At 44.1% G+C, this 25,176-nt stretch overlaps 2 protein-coding genes across 11 annotated transcripts in view; both read right to left on the bottom strand.

Annotated features, from left to right (window-relative positions):
* The window catches only part of TAF15 (TATA-box binding protein associated factor 15), a 135,220-nt gene extending 112,617 nt beyond the window's left edge, over positions 1–22,603 (bottom strand). The window contains exon 1 of the mRNA XM_069089960.1: positions 22,600–22,603. The gene's annotated coding sequence lies outside the window, so the exon portion shown is untranslated. The remainder of the gene's footprint in view (positions 1–22,599) is intronic.
* AP2B1 (adaptor related protein complex 2 subunit beta 1) overlaps positions 3,803–25,176 on the bottom strand; it is a 151,261-nt gene continuing 129,887 nt past the window's right edge. For all 10 annotated transcript variants that reach the window (XM_069089950.1, XM_069089951.1, XM_069089952.1 and 7 more), the window contains 4 exons: positions 22,251–22,335; positions 20,632–20,718; positions 13,512–13,666; positions 3,803–6,671 (listed from right to left, as the gene is read on the bottom strand). In XM_069089950.1, coding sequence (XP_068946051.1) covers positions 6,597–6,671; positions 13,512–13,666; positions 20,632–20,718; positions 22,251–22,335 — 402 coding nt within the window. In that variant the 3' untranslated portion in view covers positions 3,803–6,596. The remainder of the gene's footprint in view (positions 6,672–13,511; positions 13,667–20,631; positions 20,719–22,250; positions 22,336–25,176) is intronic.

The raw sequence follows: 25,176 nt of genomic DNA, 5'->3' as shown, positions 1-25,176 counted from the left end.
TCTACCATGGTCAGCACCCGCCGGAGTGTTGGGGTGAGGCGAAGTAACTTTGTTCCGCTTGTGATGAGGGGGAGACTAAGGAGGGAGACCCGCCTTCGAACAGCTGTGAGCGAATTTCTCTTCTCCCCCCCCTTCCCCCCCCCCTCCCCCCTTCCCCCCCCAGTCTACAGTTTTACCTCCTGGAACAAGCCTGAGTATGTCAGGCACGCGCTGAGTTTGGGGACTCGAGACAAGAAAGCATCCAATCCATCACACTGACCTGCCCCGCCTTTCCCCCTTTTTATTCATTTTCTCCATAAGGGTAGAGGAAGGAGAGGGGAACCAGTAGACCAAAAGTCTAATTCTACTTTTTCCTTTTTGGCTCTGAGTCCTGAGCTCGGGATCTCCCTTGTGTAACCCGTGGGTTCACGTTCATACCTTTCCAGGGAAAACGAAGCTCCCCCCTCCCCCCCCCCCCCCCATCCTTAGAAGTGTGCAATATTCAGAACGGAACGTTTTCCTCTTCCCTCCAGTTGGGCTCTTTTTGGCAACAAACCCAACCCAGACAGAAAGGAGGGGACGGCCGGATTGGCAGCCAGGGGCAAGGTTACAGAGCTGAGATAGTATGTATGCATCGCTCAGTTACTAGGCCAGGTTGGGGATAAGTGGACTTATGTTATAATACGTATTGGGAAAACTTTGGATTGGGTTGAACAAAGCCCCGCCTATGGCACCCTCTGGGGCCTTAACCCGGCTCCAATTCCTCTCTGCCACGTCTATTCCCTATTGCTACAGCCCTATTTCAGCTTGAACAGAGGTTGGCTGAAAATTTAAAAGTCACCTCTTTGAATATATAGAAACATGCAATTGGGTCTGCCAATACACCTCAGGCTGGGTTGGTGGACTAGAAATGCCTGCTGCAGGGGGGCTGGAAAGGTGAGGAACCTGTCAACCCACTTGCATTGTTAAGGGTAGTTTCTTCCAGTGGAAGATAATAGAGAAATGGTCTGGAAAGACAAGGGCCAAAGTCCTTGGCTCCTGCCTGTTTCTTAAACAATACTAAAATATCCTGAACCCCTATTTGGATTTGGAGGCTGCTTGACCAGGAGGGAAGGGGAAGGTCAGAGGTATTTGAACTCAGGAGCGGAAGATGGGTGGAGTTTCCAGATTCAGACTCTTCTCAGCCCATCCAGAGGCATCTAAGTGGTACAGTGGTTAGAGCTCTGGGTTTAGGATTAGCAAGTCCCGAGTTCAAATTTGAACTGATACTTATTAGTTGTGTCACCCTAGGCAAGTCATTTAGCTTGTTTGCCGGGGTTTCCTCAATTGTAAAACAGGGATAATAGTATTACCTATCTCCTAGAGGTATTTTGAGGATCAAATGAGTTATTTGTGTAAAAAAAAAAAGTGCTCAGCACTGTGCCAAACACACATATTAGATGGTACATAAGTGTTTATTCCCTTCCCTTTCTCACCCAACTAGAGAAGTCTCAAACAGCACTAAGGCCTTGAAAAGTTGCCCTAGGCTAGGGATTCTTTATCATCTTTTCACAAACCCTTTTGTTAGTTTGGTAAAAACCTATGGACCCTTTCTCAGAATGTACTTTTTCTTAAAAAAATCCAAATTGAAAGAAAATATTTTTTAAAAATTTAGCGATTGGCTGGTGAAAATAAAGATGTGATTTTTTTCCAATCCAATTCTCAGACCTCTGAAATCTCTGCATGGACCCCAAGTTAAGAGCCAGTAACTGCTCTAATGTCTAGAAAGTTCCTAGGATTTAGACCTGAAAGTGCTCTTGGAGATCATGCTGTACACTCTTACCCCTGAACTCCTCTTCTCCTCCCCCCATATTACAGAAACGGAACCGAGGAATGAAGAAGCAAAGAGATTTTCTCAAGGTCATTCAAGTAGAGTATTGGGGCCAAAATGTGAATCGAGGCCTTCTGACTTCAGCATTCTTCCACTACACCATCATTCCTTGTTAATAAAACCCCTGGACCCCAATTTCCAGCCTAGAACCTCCTCCCTTTGTTGGCAGCCTTACGGATGGCAGGTCGTAAGCTAAATGAGAAAATGAGATGGAGAGTTTGAAGCCAACTCGGAAACTTTTCAAGAAACATCCTTGCAGCTAATATTATTGTCTGGGGGTTGGTTGGGATTCTAGGATTAGCGTTCAGGAGCTAGAAATGGGTAACAACGGGGGAGGTGTTAGCTTTTCCGAGTACCACACCAGGTATTAAAATAAACAGGCTCTTGCCTCCTGGAACTGGGGGTGGTGGTGGGGAAAAAGAAATCTGGGCCCCTCAGTGAAGCCAGAAAAAGCAATCACGGATATAAGCTGGGGTGGGACTCCTTGGCAGTTTTCCTGCCTCTTCACCTTTGACTTCTGAGATTACCATTCTGGTAACAAGGGCTGAAAAGCAACTACTACCTTTAATAGTGGGTGCCTGCCCAGCTCTAGGCTTGCTTCCTGAGACAAGTAAATTTTAATTTCCTACACATGGCAAAGGGGATTGGGGTAGACGATTTCTACATTCTACCGATTTCCCATGAAGTGGAAGAGGACAAAGTGAGCTGATAGTTGAGAATGTTTTCCCAAATGTTTTTTAATACCAGAGCGAACCCTACCCCATGCAGTCTGAACTGGAGGTCACATGGACGAGTTCTCCAGTTTGGTCTCACCTTTAAATCACTGGTCCAGAGAACACTACAGAAAACCAGACAGACTTCCTAGTTCTCTTTGCCATCTCCACCAACACAACCAGAAAAACCGCTAGATGTCTAGGGACCAAAGTCGTGGATTCTTATCTTCCAGGTTATCACCACAATCTTCTGAATGGTAGCCTTCATTTACATCAGGAGGTCTTCACCTTTTTGTGTGTGTCATGAATACTGTTAACAATCTGGTAAAACCTATGGCCCCTTTCTCAGAATGTTTTTAAAATGCGTATATATGATTACAAAGGAGACCAGCTTTATTGAAATATAGTTATCAAATTAATTTTTTTTTAAGCAACACACTTTAGCTTAAGAACTCCTGATTTACAGGGAATTTGAATGGATATTTCCCCAGAGAACAGGGAATATAGACACAATGGGAACAGAGGTTAGATTAGCTAATCCAAAGGTTTTCTCTGAAATTTTACCCCAAGTCCCTCAGTCAGATGCTAGGCTTGCAAACTGGCATTCCCATGTAATCTGAACTAATGTAGGGGTTAAGGTCTGATTTGTGAGGTATATTAGTATGACCTACTTCAAAACCTGAAAAATCAGTGGGATGCACAGGAAGGCAGGAAGATGGAGCTGATTCGGGGCAGAGCAACAGAAGGCCCCTCGAGTGGCAGTGGTTCCAGCCCCTAAGGCTCTCTCCACCCTCTGCGTCCCTGGCTGCCTGCCTTGGAGCAGGAAGGAAGCAGCTGCCCTTGTTTGGCAGATGCCCTTGGAGCAATCTGGGTATCCTGCGGAAGCTGGGTTGAGACTGGTGAGGAATAAGGCCAGAAGACTGATCAGGTAGGTAGGGACTTATCCCTTAACTGCTCACTACTCTGTGGGTCCATGCAGCTGCGGTGGGCGGTAGGGTGTGGGGGGAGTGGTGGTTCACAAGGGCTGCCAGGAGATGTCTTCACAAACCTGTGAATCCTCATCGTTCCAATTTCAGATATCAGATACCGTGTCTGAGCAACAGCAGAAACCCAGGGCCAGAGAATAAGGAGTACAGGAGGGTGATGCCAATGACCTTTCCAGGTTGGGCACGGATAGTTTCTCTGCTTAGCTGTGTTTTCTGCAAGTGCTTCAGCTCAGGGAACAAAGCATACACCATACTTTTTATTTTTTGTAAATGAGTTTATTGACAAGGACACTAGGCCAAGAGGCCCCCTCCCCTACACCCCCAAGAGATTCCAGCAGGGGATAACAGAATGACAAGCATTCCCAGGGTGGTATAGTCATCCCCATTCCCAACCCCCACCCCGCCTGCTTCCACAGCAGCTTTAAACTTTACAGAACAGACACATATAAAGTCCAGGCCCAGGAGGGGAGACACTTGGAAGGAACCTCTGGACAGCAAAATCATTCTGGGTGGTTTTTTCCCTTTATCCCCTGCATTCATGCCAGACACACAAGATACACAGACACACACACACACACACACACACACGCAGTTCAGTTAGGCATGGTCCAAAAGCACTAAAGGGAAAGAATGCAGAGCTGGTTAACATCTGTTTCCCTCTGAAAGAGAGCTGGAGAAATTGTGCTCCACGTGTAAGGATGTGTAAAGGTGCCACATGACCAACTTCTCCAAAAGACCAAGATGGCCCAGACTGGCTCACTCCGCTTGGCCAAGTGAGGACAATCCCTACCCCATGGCTGACAGGGACTGGAAGCCCTTCAGGCCTTCCCACTTTAGGGCAGAGGCACACATCCTTCCATAAAGCCAAGTGTCCAGCCCCTTCCCCTGAACATTTCCTCATTGTCCCCAGGCTTGAGCATTTCTCAGCAGAGATGCTGAGTCATCATGGGAGAAGCTCTCCACGCTACAGCAATAATGCCAATTTAGCAGACCTTATGGTTCTGCTTGTCTTCTTCTGACATACATGCAGACAACTGGGCTAACGCTCCTACCTCTGTGCACACCTCTAACAACCACTGGCAGACACCAGCTGGTGGCAGGTGCCAGGAGGTATCCTCTCTATGACTCCGTGGTTGGGTTCTCACAAGGCCTTAATGCTGGTTTGAGGGGAGCCACTCCCAGACCTACAAGTGGTCTAAGCCAGGCACACCTGACACAGGGCAAAATCCTGGCTGCTGGGATGCCTGTGGCACACACCAGGATGTTTTATCATGCACAATCAACAATCTGGGCCATCTGGTGGGTCTCTTCCCCCATTCTCTCGAAACAAAACAAACTCTAGTGCACTCCTGACACTCAGTCCATTGCCTGGGATTGGTGGGAATCCCCAGAATTTGAGAGCTGACAGGGTGAGGCAGAGAGAGTAGTGGGACCAGTGGTCTTCAGTCTTAAAAGTATCTGAGGTCTAAGAAAACGCAACCCTCTCCTCAGCCTCCAATAAGGCCCTGGAGCTCAGGAAATACCAGCCAGGGTTGGAGATGGCCAGTGGCACCCACAGATCCAGGTTGATGTTGTAGGGATTAATCGCAAAAGGGCCATACCAGAGCAAGCCCCCCGAGAAGAAAATAATAAAACAAAGTTGGTGTTTCAGATGTAGTAACATTCTTCAAAATGCATGTCCAACCACAAAAGAGGGACAGGGGGAGCTCCTGGGATACTGTGTGGTGATAAAAACTGACGACCCCTTCCAAGCTAATCTTAAGCGTCCACAGAAATTAGGTGCTGAAGGTAAGCAGGACAATGGATTTGTGGCAGTTCCAACCTACATTTTCACTGAGCTGAACCTGCTGGGCCCAGGGCCCGTGGGAATGGGGGCTATTCCCTTGGTGGTATCTGTATTTTACAGCATGCTCCTTCATGTGACTGGCAGGCACTGGGAAAGTGCTGGACTGAAGGGGGGGCTAAGATCAGCAGGGAGAACACAGACAGGCACAGAGAACAAGACACACAAGGCAGCAGAAGAGGGGAAAGGCAGTGAGATGGCGTGCAAGAAGGGGGCCAGAAGGTCCAAATCTCAGGGAAGCCCTTTCCTGTCTGGGCCTCAGCTTCTGCAGTTGTGAGAGCAAAGGGACCATCCAGGTGTTCCATCCCATCTAACAGGAGGATTTCAGGGAGTGGGACCTGTGTGAGAAATGGCCCTGGGCCTCCACCACACCCATCTGGCCAGGGGCAAAGCAGAGAGTCTCAGTCTTTTCACTCAATGACCCCCAGGGCTGACAGCTGCATTTCTGTCTCTCTCAGTTGCAAAATTGGAATCGGGAACCTCGTCCAAATCTCTAGGACCCTGGAATCACCAAGTAAGGGAGACTGATTTGTCCAAAAGTGGAGCAATTTGGGAAAAACAAAATTAGGGAAAGCACACTGCTTGAAGGAGAGAGGGAAAAAAAAAAATCACTGGAAATTCAATTAACTGGGGATGAAGTCGCTTCTCCTGAAAACGTGCTGCGCAGAGAGAATAGTAACTCTGACTTGGCATCTGCCCTTCCCTGAGCTTTGCTCAGTCACCAAGGGGCAGTTGCTTTTTGCCTTTCCAACTTGTTACACTAACAAAAAAAATTTCAATATGTATTAAAAAATACAAAACAATAAAGTGCAATTAATGATTCAATGATACTTTTCCTTGCTTTAATAAACAGGTTTTTCCCTTTTCTTTTTTTGATTTTTGAAATGAGTTTTCAATTACAAAATAACAAACTAGGCCCTAAAGCAGGTTTAGAAAATGCTAGCCATTGGCACAGGGTGGAGAAGCTCACAGGTGATGGATGCAGGGAGTGGGTAGAGCAGGGCTTACAGACATCTGTGGGCAGGTAAAACTATCCAGAGGGTTGTGTCTTAACATTAGTACACATTAGTACACTAGTCACTACCTTGGTGGGTCAGGGTGGTTTGGACTCAAGAGTCTACACATCAACACAATTGCTTCCAGTTAAAGAGTTCTTGGTTCACACAGATGGCAGGGGCCGTAAGACGCCTCCATTTTTCAGTCTTTCAGTTTTTCAAGATTCCATCATAGACCTGGTAGATGTACTGGGAGACTTCAGGAGCTCGACACTTCAGAGACAGCTGTTGAAGAAATCCAGAGAAGGAAGATTAATTAGCATAGAGGCTGTGATAACCTAAAGGGAGTCTCAGAACAAGGAGACTGTTCATATTAAGTCAGTCTGGATATTGGAATTTTGTCTTAATTTATACGGTAGCAAAAGAACCCTAACATAAACCTTAGGTGGCATGGTAGAAAGTACAATGGCCCTAGAGTCAGAGGACTGGGTTCAAAGGCCAAGTTGGACGCTTATGACCTTGTGACCTTGAACCAATCAGTCCCATCTGTAAATGAGGATTCTATGTAGACTGAGTTGTGTTGTGATTCTATCTAGAGTCTATGATAAACCTCTTTAGTCAGGAAGTAATCAATGAAAGGGAAATCACAGTAAGTCACAAAATGAAGTTCTGATAATTTAATTTATAATAATAAATTAAGGGATTAAAAAAGGAAAACAGGGCATGGTATACAACAGAGTATACTACATCAGAAAGGGTGGGCTGAGACTATAAAATTGTTCATGGTCACATAGCCATTAACAAAGAGATAAAAATTCTGGTCTTCTCTTTTTTTTTTTTTTTTTAAGCAATCGGGGTTAAGTAGCTTGCTCAAGGTTACACGGCCAGTTATTTCTGGGTGTGGTGCTGAGTATCTGAGCCCAGATTTGATCCAGGTCATCCCGACACTGGAGCCAGTGCTCTCACTCGCTGAGCCACCTGGCCGTCCCAGGTCTTCTCTTTTACAAGGATATTGCATGAGCTCCAAAGCATCTTTTTCTAAGTTTTATTTTTTATTGATATATATTGTTTTAAAATCACCTTCATTTCTGAATACACCCTGAAGTTAGCCACTCCTAGTAACAAAGATTTAAAGAGAGAAAAAAGAAAGCAAATAGTTCAGTAAAACTACACATCAAAATAAGCACATATGACAATCTATGCAATATTATACCTTCTGCAATGAGGGAAGTGAAGGACACTTTCTCATCTCTTGGGCACCAGATTTATTCATTCTAATTAGCATTCAACTGCCATTTCTGTTCCTGTTTACATGACATGGCAACATCATTGTGTATAGACTTTTCCTCATTCTGTTGACTTCACTTTGGAATCAATCATTCTCACAAGTCTCCCCAGAATTCTTCATTCTTGTCACTGATTATGGAACAGCACTATTCCCTTACATTCATGTACCCACAACTGGTTTAGCTTTTTCCCAAACAATGGGCATCTATGTTTCCAGTTCTTTGTTTACTACAAAAAAAAATGCTGGGAAACTGGTTTCTGTGTTAACTGTCACCTTTAACTTCCTGGGGGCTCATGCCCAGCAGGGACAGAAACCTGTGGAGTCCAACACTGAAGGGACTCTTTTAAGTCTAATTACAATCTTCCAGAATGATCAGACCAGCATCACCAACAGGGAGTGTTGTGCCAGTCTTTCTGCAGTCCTGCCAACACTATCCTCAGCTCTAGCTATCTTTGCCAATTTACTAGGTATGAGGTGAAAGTGCAATTCTGATGTACATTTCTCTTATTTATTAGTGATTTGAAGCATTTTTTCACATGGTGTTAACAGTTTGCAATTTTTCTGAGAATTTGCCTTAAGACCCTTGGTCTCATATCTTTGTGTTACTTTATTAGGCTGCAGATCTTGGAAAGCAAATCCTTATCAAAATCTGCTGCAAAGATGTTTTTCCAACTGATGCTTTCCCTCCTAACTGTTATATTCAAGCAAAAGTGCTTCCATTTTCTATGGCCTCTTTCAGTTACTGCAAAATCGAAGATACATAGCAGTTAGAATAGCAGTTAGAAGTTTTTCAGCAGAAAGGTATTATTTAAGTCTAGGGCATTATAAGTTTACTGAATAGGAGAAAAACAGCAATTAACAAGGGACAATAACCTTAGAAAGACTCGTTTGCTTAGAATCAAAGTTTCAAAGTTGAAAAGAGCAGTCACCCAAGTCAACCAAGGAATCTCTTCTGTAATACCCTGTCAGAAGGTTATCCAGTGTCTCCCTGAATACTTCTAGCAACAGTAGCTTACTACTTTATACGGAAGTTAGCTTGCTTCTGTGCTAGAGAGCTCTGAAAGTTCTTTATATTGAACCAAAAGGTGCTTCCCTGTAATTTCTCTGTTGTGGCCCTTTGAAGTCACAGGAAAATTTACTTTCTCTTCCACAGAATAGCTTTTCAAGCATATGATGATAAGTCTCTTGTGCCCCTTCCATACGTTAAACTTCCTCGAGCTTGCTGACTGAGAAAGCACTGCATGAAAGGCGTCACAGACATGGCATGGTAGAGCAGAAAGTGGACTGCATTTGGAGTTAGGAGACCAAACTATAACACATAGAAGTTGTGAAAATAACAGTAATGATAATAGTAATAAATATCTACTTATGGCTTTAAAGTTTGCAAAATGCTTGACATTCTTTCTACCTCATCTGACTTGCACAGCAACCTTTTGAGGCAGGTGCTATTATAGCCCCATTTTACAGATGAGAAAAATGAAACTCAGAGAGCCTGACAAACCCATGGTCACATGGCCAGGCCATTTAACCCGAGCATCTGCATCACCTAACCTCACAGGGGCAGTGGACAAACAACTTTCAAAACACTGAAACTCAAAGATTACACACATGTGAATATTCGGTCATGACATTTCTGCCCGCAGTCCACCTGCATTATCAACACACAGAAGCTAACTTAATACCTATCTATTCCTCTCCCTCTTCCCCCTAACCGTTGTTATCACTACAACAATGACATTAGACATCTATATTAAAAAAAAAAAATCAAAAGAGCCTTCTGCTTAAAATGTAGGCCAGGTGAAATTCCTCAAAATCTCTTTCAGAAAAAGAGGCATTAGGAATGTCACGAATGTAAAGGAGATGAATCTACACTGTGTTAAATTATGTAGAAAAGATGTCTTTATAATGTGGATCTTTACTTTGGTCCAAGTTCTAGAATCAACCTGCTGTGGATCCGAATAACCAGCTAACTCGACTTCCTTGCTCTACAAACTCAACCACATTTTTAGAGAATCTATAGGGAAGAAGTAGAGGAATGCAAGACTCGAGGTCAGCCATCTCCCTAACAGTCACTCCACATGGCTGCCTATTTGTCCATCAGCCTTTTACAAATCTCCTTCACTAAAAATGTAAACAATCTTCGGAAGGCTTAGCAGGTCCTCAAGTTGTTCTGGGGAGGGGGGGTACTATACATGGAAGTCACAGGTTGTTTTACAGTTATTTCTGGATCTAGGAAGGCCGCCTTCTCTCTTCCACTCACCTACATAGTTCCTTGGCTCTCTAGACCTAGGACTCAGGCTACTTTTACTAATGTAATTCAACCACATTATAGGCTTTTGTGAGCTAATCTGGGAATGTTCAAGTGCCATCTGTATAACTGTTTCTATGGGGAAAAGATAGTTCTATTATGAAACTATTCTGGTTTTCATGACCCCAAATGGTGGAATGACCAATGATAACTGTTTAAGTTTTTTAAAAGAAAAATGTTATGTTACCAATAATGTTATAAAAATGTCCCAAGTCATTATGAGTAAGAGAAATTAATTTAAACAACTCTAAGGTTCCATTTCATACCCACTAGACTGGCAAAAAAGGAAAATAATCGCTGGAGGGGTGATGGGAGGACAGACACATTAATGCAATCATAGTGACAGCCCTGTCCTGGCCCTTCTTTTCTTCTCCCTATATTCTTTCACTTGGTGATCTCATCAGCGTCCACAGTTTCAATAATTATCTCTGTGCAGATACAACTTACTTATTAATCTTAATCAGTCTCTCTCTTTCTCTCCCCCATCCCTGCCCTGCCCTGCCTCTAGTCTCACATATCCAACTGCCTATGAGACACCTCAAACTGGATGAACACATCTTAAATTCAACACATCCAAAACTGAACTCATTATCTGCCCCTCTATCCTCCCCTCTTTTCTAGCTTTATTAGTATTGTCCACAGTTCCACCACCTTCCCAGTTACCCAGATCTGCAACAATGGTATCAACCTCAATTCATTCTCTCTTACACCCCCTTCTCCCAAATGATGCCCTAAGGCTGCTAAGGCCTATTGATTTTATCTTCATAATATCTCCTCCACATGCACCCTCTTCTCCTTTGAAACTGCCAACACTCTGGTTCACACAGGCCCTCTTCGTCTCAGCCCTGGACAATTTTAATAGCCTGCAGATTGGTCTCCTTGCCTCAAGTCTTTGTCTTGACACACAGGGAATCCAGCTTGGGGTGCGAACAACAAATTATGTCATCTTGGAGGTGGGGGGCTCCGTCCTTAACATGTTCAGGACCTCATGCATAATCTGGGTCCAGTGTTTATGGAAAATATAGCGACTCAAAAAGACAAATACAGGGGACCCCTTAACATTCTTTAATATGTCTCTCCCCACTATACTGTCAAACTGCTTTTCCTACAGTGCAGCTTTGACCAAATCACAGTATTCAATAAACTCCAGTGGCTCCCTGCTAACCTGCAGGATCCAAGATAAAATCCTGTTTAGCTATACAAGCCCTCCAGCACCTGGACCCTTGCTACATTTCCAGTCTTCTTAGACCTCACTCACACCCCTCCACATGCTCTAGAACCCTCTGCGTGCTCCCTCACAAGCCATCAGGCGAGTTCCATGCCTAGAAAGTCGTCTCATCTCCATCTCTTAGCTACCCTGGCTTCCTTCAAGTTTCAAGTAAAGTCTCACCTTTTTTTCTTTCTTTTTTGGAACATGGCAGAAATTTGTTTTGCACAATTTCATATTTGTAATTGGTTTTGTATTTAGTCAATTGGAGGGGGGGAGAATCTAAAACTGAAAATAAGATAAAGTTGAAAAAAAAATGTTAACTCCCATCTTCTGCAAGAAGCCTTCCCTGCCCAGTTCCCTTCATCTTATTGCCTTTCCTCTGAGATGACTCCCCATTTACCCTGCATCAACCTCATCTGTACACAACTGCTTGCATGCTGTTTCCCATGTCAGACTGAGAGCTCCTTGAGAGCAGGAGCTGTCTTTTGCCTTTCCTTGTATGACCAGCACTTAGCACTGTGCTGACTGATTCAGACTGGAAGTGCGAGCTTGTCCAACAACTCTGCAAAGCAATTCAGTACTATACTCAAAACCTCCTTAGCCCCAGTGATACCAGTAGTAGATACCTCAAAGTGAACAGAGACAAAAGAAAGGGCCCATATTATATTATACGTACATAAATATTTATAGCAACATCTTTTTGTAGCAGAAGCAGAAATAAGAGGAGAGCCCATTAACTGAGGAATGGTTAGACAAATTAATAATATATGAATTTAATGATATTTTTAAATTATAAAAATGAAAAAAGGCATGGATTCTGAAAAGCATGGGAAGACTTGTATGAAGACATGCAGAATGACATAAGCAAGACCAGGAGAATAATTTATACAATTGCACAACACTGTAAAGAATAACAATTTTGTGTGGCGGCCAGGTAGCACAGCGAGTAAGAGCGCTGGCCCCAGAGTCAGGATGACCTGGGATCGAATCCGGGCTCAGACACTTAGCACCCACCCAGAAACACCTGGCAAGGTAACCGTGAGCAAGTTACTTAACCCCAATTGCTTATATAAAAAAAAAAAGAATAACAATTTTGAAAGACTCAAGACCTCAGGTCAATGTAATGATCAACCATGACTCTAGAAACTGAGGAGGAGGCAACTGACTTCCCAGCAAAGAGGTGATTGACAGTAGATGCAGAATGAGACATACATTTTCAGAAAGAACAATGTTCGACTGTTTTGCTCATTTACTAATTTGGTAAAGGGAGAGCGCTTATCTGTCCGCTCATTAATTAATTTATTTATCTGGAGAGGATGCATAGGGAATGAGAGCCGTATGAAAGGAAAAGTGTCAATGAAACTTAAAAATACAGAGAAGAGAGTGAAAAGAAGATCAAGAGAGTCACACACAAGCAAGGCACTGTTGGTACTATCACGTCAAGCTTAATGTAGACTTTAATCAAGACCCACAGGGAGGGAGATGGGAAGCTCTTCCACAGGCTAAATATGCCATGGTGTCACTGTGCTGGTAGGGCTGGCCAAGGCGAGGTGTGTGTCTCTCTTCTCTCCCTCTCCTCATAATGTAAACCAGCAGTTCTATTTTGAAAACTGATGAACTTTGGCAAGGCTTACAGTGAAGTTTACATGACTGATTTTAAAACACACAGAGAAGCAGCCCCAGTAGAAATAGCCAAGGAAAGAAAGAACTTCCCTTCTGGGTTAGAGGCAGAACACGAAACTCCAATGAGAGAAGCTGGCCAGGCAGGGAGGTTCTCCAGTTAACAAATAACTAAGCAAAAGAGTCGAGGTCTGATGAGACGATCCGAGCACAGCTGCTCCGACTGGCCTGAGTGGAGGCACAGGAAGCTAAGGAGCCGGGACAATGAGCACAAGCAAACAGGAAGCTGCCATTGTACATGTGGCTCCCGTGATCCAAGTTTCACCACCACATTTACTTGAAACAAGTGGGGTTTTCTCCATAAAAGCCTCCCATCCAGTGATAAAGGGGTACACACGGGGGAGGGGGGAGGGTCACAGGCTCGTGAGTCTCCTTGCCTTTCTCGGGATGTGAGCGCCTCATGTGGTGGTAAACACACATGCTTCTAGAATCAGCTGGGGGGAGAACGGCTTCAGAACGGATGACAGTAACGTTAACACACTTAGAGGATGCTCATTCTCTCTAAATACTCACTGGTGCTAAGTATTTGTTTGCCATGATTTGTGAACAGTATGTGCTGGAAAAGAGGAAAGGGCAGAGCCCCCTGAAAAATAACAAAAAACATCTTCCCCCCTCCTTGGTAGGGCTGGCAAGACTTACCGTGTAGTTGGGATTTCCTGGCTGGATACGGAGCTCTGCCAATATCCAAATGCCATTAGTGAGTTTCAGGGACTGGTACAGCATGTCCTGCCCTTCCACATTTCTCTTGGCAATGGTATAAACATTGTTGTTTTGTAGTTTGCTGGAAACAGTGTCTGGAAACAAACAGAAACTCCAGCAGTCATTTAAAACCTTTAAGGACATGCACAGTCCATCCCTACCCCCCACGCTCCTTCATATCTAAAACACAATGAATAGAGAAGCAAATACCATGTTTATATCGGTATAATCAGTCAGCAAGCATTTATTAAGCACCTACTATGTGTCAGGCTATGTGCTAAGCACGAGAGATACAAGGAAGGCAAAGGCAGTTCCTGCCTCAAGGGGCTCACAGTCTAGGTGGGAAGTCAGCACAAAGACAACCAAGTACAAAGTAGAGAATACAAACAAGTTACAAGCAGACAGAGAAACAGATCAGCAGACAGGCTTCCAACTGTCTGACCATTACATCCACACCTAGTCAGCTACCAGAGAGGGAAGCACCAACATTTGGGTTTTCAAAGCCGGGGGGGGTTTCAACAGCTGCTCAGAGTCTTGTCTGGTCAAATCACACAACTCTTCTCAAAGTGAGCCCCAAAACAAAACCTCACATCAGGGTATATATAGCCTTCTCCTGGCTCAGAGAATGTCACTGCCCTCTTGACCCACTGCCCAATCACAAAGCAACAAACAAGCCTCCCGCCACAGGCTCCATATGACACATTCAGCCTATTAGGGGCCAGAGTATATTTTCAAGGAAAGTTCTCAGAGTCACTTAAGCCTATCAAAGGGTCTAGGGGCAGGGAAGATCTTAGATTCCCATTCCCATAACAGTGACACAATCAGATCTTTGCTTCAGGAAAATCAGTGGAAGATCCATCGACTGGAGTGGGGAGAACCTTGAGACAGGCAGAGCCCCTAACAGGCTGCTGCAATAATCCAGGTGTATATGGTAAGGGGCTGTACCAGAATGGTGACTGTCTCAGAGGAGGGAAGGTTTTTGAGAAAGTGAAGTCAACAGGCCATGGTGCCATATTGGATGTTGCGGGGGAGGTAGATGAGAGCTATGTCATGAGACTAAGGGAATGGGAGGATGGTGTTGCCTTCAACAGTAATGAGGAAGTTTGGAAGCGAGGAGGGTTTAAGGGGGGAAATAATGAGTTCTGTTCTGGACACTGAACAACCAGTTTGAGATGTCTGAAAAGCAGCTGGAGATGTGGGATGGGAAGTCAGCAGAGAGACAGGCAGGAAAGATAGATCTGAGAATCATTAGCATGGAGACAGTAATTAAAGTCATGGGAGCTGATGAGATTGCTAAGTGAATGAGTATATAGGGAGAGGAGAAGAGGGCCCAGGACAGAACTCTGAAGGAAGGACACCTACAGTTAGAGAGTGTGATTTGGAGAAGAATCCAGCAAAGACAACAGAGAAGGATAGGTCAGGTAGGATAACCAGGACAGAGTGGTACCCCCAAAACTCAGAGACATCTACTATACAGAACCTTTTCAAGGAGTTTAGCCACAAAGGGCAGAATATAGGGAACAGTGGGGATAAAACAGTCAAGTGAGAGTTTTCTTCAGATTGGGGAAAATAAGGATATGTTTACAAGTAGTAGGGAATGGACCGGCAGGGAGGGAGAGACTAAAAATGAGTGACAGAGTGGGGATGACAGATGGGACAATCTGTTGGAAGAGAGAGGGTGGAACAGGATTGCTCGGGCAGGTAGAGGGGGTAGCCTTCATAAAGAGTACCTTCTGCATGGGGTGAAGGAGGAAAGTGGCAGAAGGAATCTACGTGTTATGAAACAAGGATGTGGGAGAAGGAGCAACTCGTGAAAAGCAGCCTACATTTTTTGTGTAAAACATGAGGCACAGTTCTCAGCTGAGACGGCAGGAAGACGGGGAGCCATGGGAGGCTTAAAGAAGGCCAAGATCTGGAAGAGCCGCTATGAAGAAGGCAACAGTGAGTTGGTACGAGAGGTGTAGAAGGATTGCCCAGCAGCAGGGAGGGCCCAGTTGAAGTTGTGTAATGATATAAATTTGTAACAGACCCAACCAGAATGGTTGTGTAATTTTCTCTACTTTTATTCAGTAGCACATGTGTAGGAGTAAAGGCAATGGATTGTGGGAGAGATCAAAAGGCTGAGGCTTGGCAAAGGCACAAATGGTCATATGAGGGGCTAGGGACCTAAGAAGAATTGGATTCAAGATGGGGAAAAGTACCCCAAAGAGTGGCCAGTGTGGATGACCTTAGAGAAATGGAGAGTGGGGGTGGGGTGCTGAAAGACTGGAGGTCACAGTGTGGATAAAGAGAAAGGTCCAGTATTAGAAGGCAGAGAAAGAAGTGGAAAGCTCACAGAACATGGTTAGAAAAGGGTATTTCAGGATTCTTGTACATTGAGGAGGTGCATGAGGGGTGATCACAAGGTCAAAGGTATGACCATCTTTGTGTGTGGCTGAAGAGGGATAGAGGAGGAGTTCATGGGAAGTGAGGAGGTTGAGGAGTTAATGTGTATGCTGAAGTCCTCTAGCCTGAGGGCAGGAGTTGGGGAGAAGAGAAAGATGGAGTTAGGCACTGAACTGGCTGAAGAAGGAAGTGGAGTGTCCTGTAGCTCTGTAGACAACAGCTACCCAGAATTTTGGCTGAATGGAAGATGTGGATTATACACAAACTTTTCTCCTTTACATCCATGGCTTTTATTAATGCTAAGAACAGTACCTTTAAGAATAAAGAAGTTCTCAGAAAATCCTAGAAAGACTTATACGAACTGATGCTGAGTAAAGTAAGCAGAACCAAGAGAATATTGTTCACAGAAAACAGCAAGTTTCTGGAACTGATTTTGATAGACTTAGCCCTTCTCAGCAATGCAAGGACCTAAATTCCAAAGGACTCATGATGGTAAATGCCATCCACATCCAGAGAAAGAGCTATAGAGTTGAAAGGCAGAGTGAAACAGACTATTTTCTTTTTTGTTTTGTTTTTTCTTTCTTGTGGTCTTCTCCCATTCATTATAATTCTTCCACGCAACATGACTAATGTGAAAATGTGTTTAATAGAAATGCATGTGTAGAGCTTAGGGAGGAAGGGGGAGAAAATTTAAAACTTATGGAAGTAAATGTTCAAAACTAAAAATAAATTAATTAATTAAAAAATAAAGAATAAAGAAGTCCTATTCCAAAGGACAAAATTAGTAGTTTTAAGTACTACTAATATACTTTATTTTTTGGGGGGAGGGGTGAAGAGGATAGGAATAGAAGATATCACCTTAACTGCTATCCCCATCCCCTCCCCATACATACTTTAAAGCCACACTATGAACACATCTTCCCAAATACATACATAATCTCAGATAAAAGCATGGGGCAGGGGGCCAGAGAATTAAAAACACTGCCTATTCCTAGTAATTCAATTGTCACAACTGCCCCATGATAGGGTCATTCTTTTAGCATGCATTGTTTAACACTTCGGAATCTATATCTTAGATAAAAGTCATTTTAAATGATCTTCCAGGGGTGAGGTGGCAGCTCTAGCCAGCACTCCGTCAGACTGACTGGGCCAGGTTGCAAGACAACACTGTCAGATGCTTGGCTTACAGCAGATTACCCCGTGCTTTACTTTTCTTAAAAAGAAAAAAAAGTTCTTTTTTATTGCTATAAACTTTGTCATCAACAAAGATAAATATTTCCTTATGCTAAGAACGTAATAAGGAGAATTATATCTAATACCATGAATCCTAATTATATACAACTTGGCTTTTTTTTTAAGGATCTATTAACACTGGGACATGGTACCCATACTGCCATGCTCGACAGTGTCCTAGGCTGAACTTCCTTCTGCTCTCTTTGGTGTATTTTTAGATGTTTCATTAATTCTACTTTCTTTTCTTCCACTTTTTGACAGGGTTTCTTTTAAGCTGTGAAAAACTATTCCTAACTTTCAAGACTCCTGTTCATTTCCCAGGGAAACAGAAAATGAGCAAGGATCGTCTGCTCATCACACAAGCAAAAGCCTGTTTCATAGAAGAGTTTGCAGACTTCTTATGACTTCCCTAGTGAAACACACACACACACACACACACACACACACACACACACACACACACACACGTCCCTCCCAAAATTGGAAAATGTGGCAAATAGCCATGTAGGACAGGCAAAAGTTGAATGGGTCTAAGTTTGCTTCACTTGGAATTTTTCCACTTCAGAAGTCAGCCCTGCTTCCAGATACAGTTGTGTATCATGGTTTCAGCAGAGAAACAAGGGAAGGTAGATTTCTAAAACAGGTCCACTAACCCTAACTTTTTAGAATCATTTGTTTCCCTATATTCATACCTTTGTCAGCAACAATTAAAGTAGAGTGTAGGGTCATTTGTTTCAGACAAAAGAGCCTAACAACTTACATTTCCCACCTAGTGCAATGTTCATCAAGAAGTACAAAACACAGTACCATAACCTGATAAAAAGAACACCCCTTACTATTTGGATTACCAATCTAAATTAAGTTCTGACTACAGAGTGGAGTTCCCATTTTAAAAATGGATCTATCTGGAGGATAGGATAAGCTATGGTAGGGAGAAAGAAATAAAACTATCTCCCTCCTCACTAGGCCAGAACAAATGCTCTCATAAAGTGCATTCAAGTCAAGCTAACTAGATTATCATGTAATCTCTAGGCTTTTCAGGAGGTAAAAAGCCATCAGGACAAAGGAGGTTAGTAAAACGGCTTATAGTAAAGGCTTCCTTCCTTCTTGACAGATAGATGGATATTTATATGTAAGAGAAAGGAGGGTTGGAGACCTCCCAAGGAGAGGTATATCAGGGACAAAGAACGCAGAAATCAGTTTCTTCAAATTGGGCAAAAGACTCCTCTGCAAGGTGTGACTGAAAATAGATAGAAATGCAAACTTATCTGAAGAGACATCTACTCTTTATATCCCTTTATGTGACTACTAAACTGGAACACTTCATGCTGCCTTAGGCAAGTGGACCCTGGCTTATTTAATCTTCAAGATGAAGTAAACTAGTCAAAGTCAAGGTCCAGGCCTGCCCTATGGTCCCCTGAAGTCCTCAGTATGTTGACTCCATCTGTCAGAGTCAACTGTGGCATGGCTGCTCTATTTAAAGAGCTGCTACTGCTGTGATCAGGGCAGATCAGCTGGGGAGAATGATATTTTTAGCTCACAGCTAGACTCTGAGTGTTGAATCAGATACTGCAGAAATTGAGGCCTTACAATGCTTTTTTGAACAGAGAGCTCCTATGGCTGGCAGGAAACATGCAGGTCAGCTCGCTCTGGGTTGTACGTGATAGGTGCAGGCAGACCACCTACTTAGGAATAGGCTTTAGAAAGTAGTCTCCCAGCAATATCAGTGATTTAATGAACAAAAAGAGATGGTCTATGTTCTTAGGAGAACATAAGGAGGTTCTGTCATCCCAGATTTATGTTGCCACCAGTCAAAGAGCAGTTACAATGGAAGAGAGTTCACGGAGTGCTTGGAAGAGCCAAGGCAGGGGTGAGACTGGGGACACAGGCTGCTTCAGTCGTCAGAAGAGACTGCAGCTACTCCTTGAAGAGCCAAGACGCCTCCTCTCGTGGAGGGCACGCCAAACATGCACAGCCAAAGGCAATGCTCCCAGGCACAGGCAGCACAGGGTCACTTCTCACCATGGCTTTTGGCTTTCCTCTCTGAAATCAAGGGGTCTCTTCTTTTCTGTCGTTTTGGCAACACACACCCGATTGTTCTAACTTCCATTTCACTTACAGAGATGTTGTTAATTTTTGTTGTTCAGTCATTTCAGTTAGGTCCAATTCTGTGACCCCACTTTGGGATTTTCTTGGGCAAAGATACTAGAGCAATCTGCCATTTCCTTCTTCAACTCATTTTACAAATGAGGAAACGGAGGCAAACAGGGTTCATTGACTTGCCCAGGTTCACACAGCTAGTGTCTGAGGCTGATTTGATTTGAACTCAGGTCCTTTTGACGCCAGTGCTCTCTCTATCCACTGTGCCACCTAGCTGCCCCACTTATGGAGGAGAAAACAAAGCCAAAACTAAAACAAATCTTGCTCTTTCGTGTCCCTTTTGCCCTGGATCCCCTGACCAACTTTGCTGCCACCACTCTTCTCAGATAGAAGAGGAGCACACAGAATGTAGCCAAGTGATTCGGAATTCAGGCTCTTCTGTAGCTGAGCACAAAGACTCGGCTGACCATGACCCACTTCATTTCCTGCTTCAAGCAGAATTCAGAGGCTCTCACATTTGGAAGTGGGGGCCCTCCCTTCCTTAATCACCAAAATAGGACTCATTCAACCACAATGCAATAGAGAACCAACATCATCCTCGTTAGAAGGTACTATAGGAAAAGAGGTTAAGGTCTTCACTTTTCATGAAGGATATAAAGTTCTGTTCTTGTCTGCCAAGGGGTAAACTGCCATTAGAATAGCAGGCTAAAGATTTACTTGGAGAAAAAGTTGACACTTGTCATGGCTGAAGAGAATAAAGAAACAGGGCTCTCAAAATACAACAGGGATTCCATCTATGACTGTAGTTATTAATGGGAAACTGCACTTGGTGCCAAGACAGTGATTAACAGGTCTTCTGAAGCTACTGTAATCAAAACTAACTGGACTATCTGTTTGGCATTTCTAAAGAAAAAACTAAAAATTCTAAGTTTCCTGAAAAACTCAAGAGTCTCTAAATCTAGTAGTATTTATCAGAAGAGATTACACAGAATTCAATCAACATTTTAAAGTACTGAGGATTTAGCAAGGACCTCAAGCATGATCCTCAAGAAATAAGCTACAGATTAGAAATAAAAGCCTGGATTCTCATTTCCTTTTTCCCCCTGAATTGTCATATCCCCTCTCTCAGTGGCGTGTGCCAGAAGCACCAGGGCTAGCAGCATGACGAAAGAGCCAGCACTGGCAAAGGAGAGAGTGAATACACAAGGCAGAAAAATCTCAGTCAGACTTCAAAGGACCAGACCAACCTCAAGCCAGAAAACAAAATCCAGCAATCGAGGGCAGAGCCTAGAATTGCTATTAGTCGTAACACCAGAGCCCAGCGGGTTAGCCAGTCACTCACCAGCATTCAAGTGGCATTCCTTAATCTGGAACTGCAGCTCATTCTCGTTGGGAATGTCCTTCCACGTTGCGAGGAAGACTTGGCGCTCTAAATTTAGGAGCAGAGGGGGAGAAGAATGCTTAGGATCTGGTAGTGTTCCAATGCCACACACGCAACACTGTACCCAATGGAGGCGCTCTAGAACTAGGTGGTGCAGCGGACAGAGTGCCGTTCTTAGAGGCAGGAAGATCCAAGTTCAAATCTGGTCTCACACACTTCCTACGTGGGCAACCCTGGGCAAGTCCCTTAATCTCTATTTACCCCCGTTTTCTCATCTGTAAAATGGGGATAATGATAACACCTCCCAGGGTTGCCGTGTTAATAATCTGAAGTGCTTAGCACAGTCCCTGATACAGTAAGAATTTCTGAGTACTCACCCCAGTGTGTTTATTGGTAAATTATATAATGTACTCCTGTACTAGGAATGATGTACATTATAAACTTCACACCCAAATCTTGTCCTATCCAAAACAAAGAGAGGGGAGGCAGGGCTCTCGCTCACTACCCCAGGTCACAGGGCCTACCCTCTAAGGAGCACCTGAGTGCCAGAGATGGATGTGTTGGGGGAGTCTGGAGGCAAATAAACAGCTGCTAGGGCAGGTGTCTAGGCAGTGGTTAGGTTACAGCAGCCCCAAAGGGCTAACTCCCAGCTCAGAAAGTTAAAGGGAGGGGGCAGGGTGTGGAGGACTAAGTGTGGCTACCCTGCAAACAATGCCCATGCCTGGGTACCATGGCAAGGTGGGTATGAGCTCTCTTTCTGCTCTCTGACTGCTTGTTCACACTCCTCCTGGAAGTCAGGCCTCACTTGCCACCAGGGTTGAAGCCTGGGCTCTCACCCAACTTTGATGCCATGCTGTGAAGTTACTTTCAAAGCCAGTTAACAGTTCTGATCTAGGGGTGGCTTAAAGAACACAGCCTCCCGTGGAGGTGCTCTGCACTCCCACACCCACTGCCCTAGTGCAGGCCTTCATCACCTCTCACCCGGCTGCCTTCTAACTGGCCTCCCTGATGCAAGTCTCTCCCCCTTTTCGATACATCTTTCATGTGGCTGCCAAGGCTATTTTTCAAAAGTATGGGTCTGATCATATCACCCTGCTCTTAGTTACAATGGCTCTCTACTCCTTTCACATCTATACCAGGATATTCCAAGTTCCTTGAAAACATGACTCTCCATCTCCCACCTTTGCACTGGCTGTGGCAATGCCTGGACTGCCCTGTTCCTTCATGATGGCCTCTGGTTTCCTTTGCTTTCTTCAAGACTCTGCTCAAGGCCTGCCTCCTGCAGAAGGCCTTCCTGGCTTCCTCAGCTACTAGCACTCCCTTTTCTTGGATGACCTTTACGTGCTGTCTCCCCACTGGACTGTGAGCTCCTTGAGCACAGTATAGTTTTTGCTTCTTGCTGTACCCCTAGCACTTAGCACAGGGCCTCCTGGTCAGAGACCACCTTCTCTGAGGCAATTTACTAGGCGTGGAAGCAGAGAGTCACAAGCCCTGGATTTGCTCTGAGATAACTTGTGGCACTGCAGGAGCCATCATCTTCCTGACTGGGACATTGAATGGTAGAATGAAGACACACTCACCCATTTTTCCATCCTCTACGAAGAGCACATTGAGTGGGATGAGGCAGCTGAAGTAGAAGACGTCAATGTTATTTTTCACAGCCACCTGCCAGGGAAGCAGAAAGGGAGAATCAGGACACCTGAGAGGCAAGAGGGCGGGGGAAGGGAAGCCTGTATCTGAAAATGCTTCACCTGCTTCCCTTCCTCCTCCAGGTGGCTCAGGGCTTTCAGCCACCATCCCTCACTGTCCTCACCTGTCCTGGATAAGTGGCATCTCTCCATTTTTCCCAGGTTGACTTTCTATAAGACCCCATTACACTGCTGGGAAAAATATCTTACCATCCGGCTTCCTCTTCTTATCAAAAGATCTCCCCATGTACACTTCTTTCAAAAAAACCTCAACTTCCAGAGACAGAAGGCCTGTATTCATTTGCCAATGAATACAAGATGGAAAATGGCCTGAATCAAAGAAAAGATTATCTTTTCATAGCCCACACCTTTGTCTGGCTTTCTAGAAATCTGGGTGATTTATTTTTCCACATTCTATATGGAATGTTGGTATCAGAAAATTAATGGATAGTCTTGTCTAGGAAAAAAAAAAGCATTGATTGGTATCTACTTGAATAGAAGATGCCAGTGCTGTCAGAACAGTAAAAAAAAAAAAAATGGACTGATCTCAAAGCATCCCCTTCCCCTCCACGTGTGTAAGCAGGGCCGGCAACAGGGTGCCCGTGCTCCTGACATGAGGACACCTGCGCCTCCCTCCTTGTTCTGTCCTTGCCATGGTCACTCCCTCTTTTCTTTAAAGGCCTACCTCTGGTAACACTTTCTTCTCATCCTTCAGAAACGGCTCCATTTCTGGGATTTCAACAAGCATCTTAAAGGGCCTACTATGTGCCAGGAACTGCAGGAGGGTGGACTGTCTGGTCTTCTCGTTGCTTGCCCTTTCCCAGAAGTTTCTTTCTCTTCACCATAACTACCTTCCCACCTAGAATCTGCTCCATCTCTTTCCTTCATTCTGTGACATTCGACTCTCCTTAACTGCCCAGCTCCTGCTCAGAGAAGCCTGCTGCAGTTCCCACAGTTAACCAGACTCACCCATCACTCAGACTCCATTTTACCACCTCACATATGTCTTGCTTTCTTTCTCACACAAGAATCCATCCCAACAATCTTGCTCCACAACTCTCCTATTACTGTAACGTGCTCTCACAGCAGAAGGAACACTCAAGATGCTGTGGTGCGGCAATCCAGAACACGGCACCACAAGCAAGGGGGGCAGAGGAAGGACATACAAGGCAGTGAAACAAAACCTCAGATTTGGCATTAGACAGTGGCTGCTGGAAAACAGCTGCTGCAGATCAACCCACCGGGGATACAGTAATCACAGGGACGCCAGACAGCCCCAGAAGCACAGGTGCAGCTGAGCGCTCAGCCAACAAGCATTTAGTACAAATATTAGCAAAAAGAAAACAGTCCCTGCCCTTAAGAAGCATACATTCTCACGGGGGAAGAGAATACATCAAAAGGAACTAAAAAGCAGGGAATGGAAAGATGGGATGTGGTAGCACAGATGAGAGAGGGGAAGTGAAGTCAGGAGAAGGATAAAGGCTGGAGGAAGGACAAGCAGTCTCCAAAGGGAGGTGCTGGGAGCAACCTGCCAACCTGCCAGTATACGAAGAAGGAGGTCGTAGGGATGGATCTTCCAGAGTCAGAAGGCTCAAGCGCGTGTGTGTGTGTGTGTGTGTGTGTGTGTGTGTGTGTGTGTGTTGGGGAGACAGGAGTTCAGAGTGAGAAGACATTACTAGAATGATGGAAGAGTTTAGAATTGGGAATAAAATTTCTACAAAAAGCTGAAAACCAATAAACAGTCTTTTGAGGAACGATGTAAACTATTCTCGGTTGTGGGTCAGAGAAGGGTCAAAGATCGTATATTTAGAGATATAAATGATCTTACAGATCATCTGGTCCAAACTTCTGAGGCCCCAAAGAGGAAGAGGCTAGCCCAAAGTTGCAGAAGCAACAAATGAAGAAGGATCTGAGCCCTCTTTTCTGCTCTCCCAGGCCTCTGAGTATGTGCCATGGAGCTGCTCAGAGATAACAATGCACATCATTATGTCTGGAGGGGAAAAGCCCAATCTTGTTGGTAGGAAGGGTGAAACTAAGTCTAGCCCAAGGGCTGGGATAGTTCAGCTATCATTACACAGGCTAGGCCTCCTCCTTCCTAATCCTCAGCACTTCTACAAATAATTAACCACAGGAACAGACATAACATTAGACAATACCTGGCAGCTAGAAACAAAAAAAAACATAGTTACTTACAGGAACAAAACAAAACTGTAAGTTATAATCTTATCCTAAACCAATGGGAAAAGGAAAAGGACAGAAGACACTGAATTACTGTTTATTTTTCTGATTTTCTGCTTCAATGTGCCAGTCTGGGGAGCAAAAAAAGACTACAGGACAAAAGAATACAAACTACCGGGGGAAAGGACTCCCTATCTGTCAAGAATTTTTGTAAAAAACACAAAGAAGTCAGGCAGAAAACAGGTTTAAACAAGCATCTTTCACCATATACCACAGTAAGCATCAAATGGATAAGTAATCTAGAGGTTACAAAATATAACAAAACAATTACAGGAAAAAAGAAGGTATCTTTCACAATTGTCAGAGTGAGAATTCAAAACCAAAGGAAGAATAGAGGAAATCACAAAAAATAAAATGGACAAATTAAATTATATAAAATTCTAAAGTTTTTACACAAACAAAACTAATGTGACCAGAATAAGAAAAGTTGGTGAGTAGGAAAACAATAAACAAAGCAAAAAATCCTTTGCATTAAACATCTGACAAGTTCGATGCCTAAGATACAAAATTCTTATAAATATCTAAAACTAGGAGCTATTTCCCCATGGATAAGCAATGAAAAGGTATTAACAGTTTCCAA

Source organism: Petaurus breviceps, unplaced genomic scaffold (genome assembly GCF_028583685.1).
Source record: "Petaurus breviceps papuanus isolate PSGF00001 unplaced genomic scaffold, PetGlider_PUasm1.0 186, whole genome shotgun sequence".
Lineage (NCBI taxonomy): Eukaryota > Metazoa > Chordata > Mammalia > Diprotodontia > Petauridae > Petaurus > Petaurus breviceps.
This window is presented reverse-complemented; position numbering and strand designations above follow the sequence as displayed.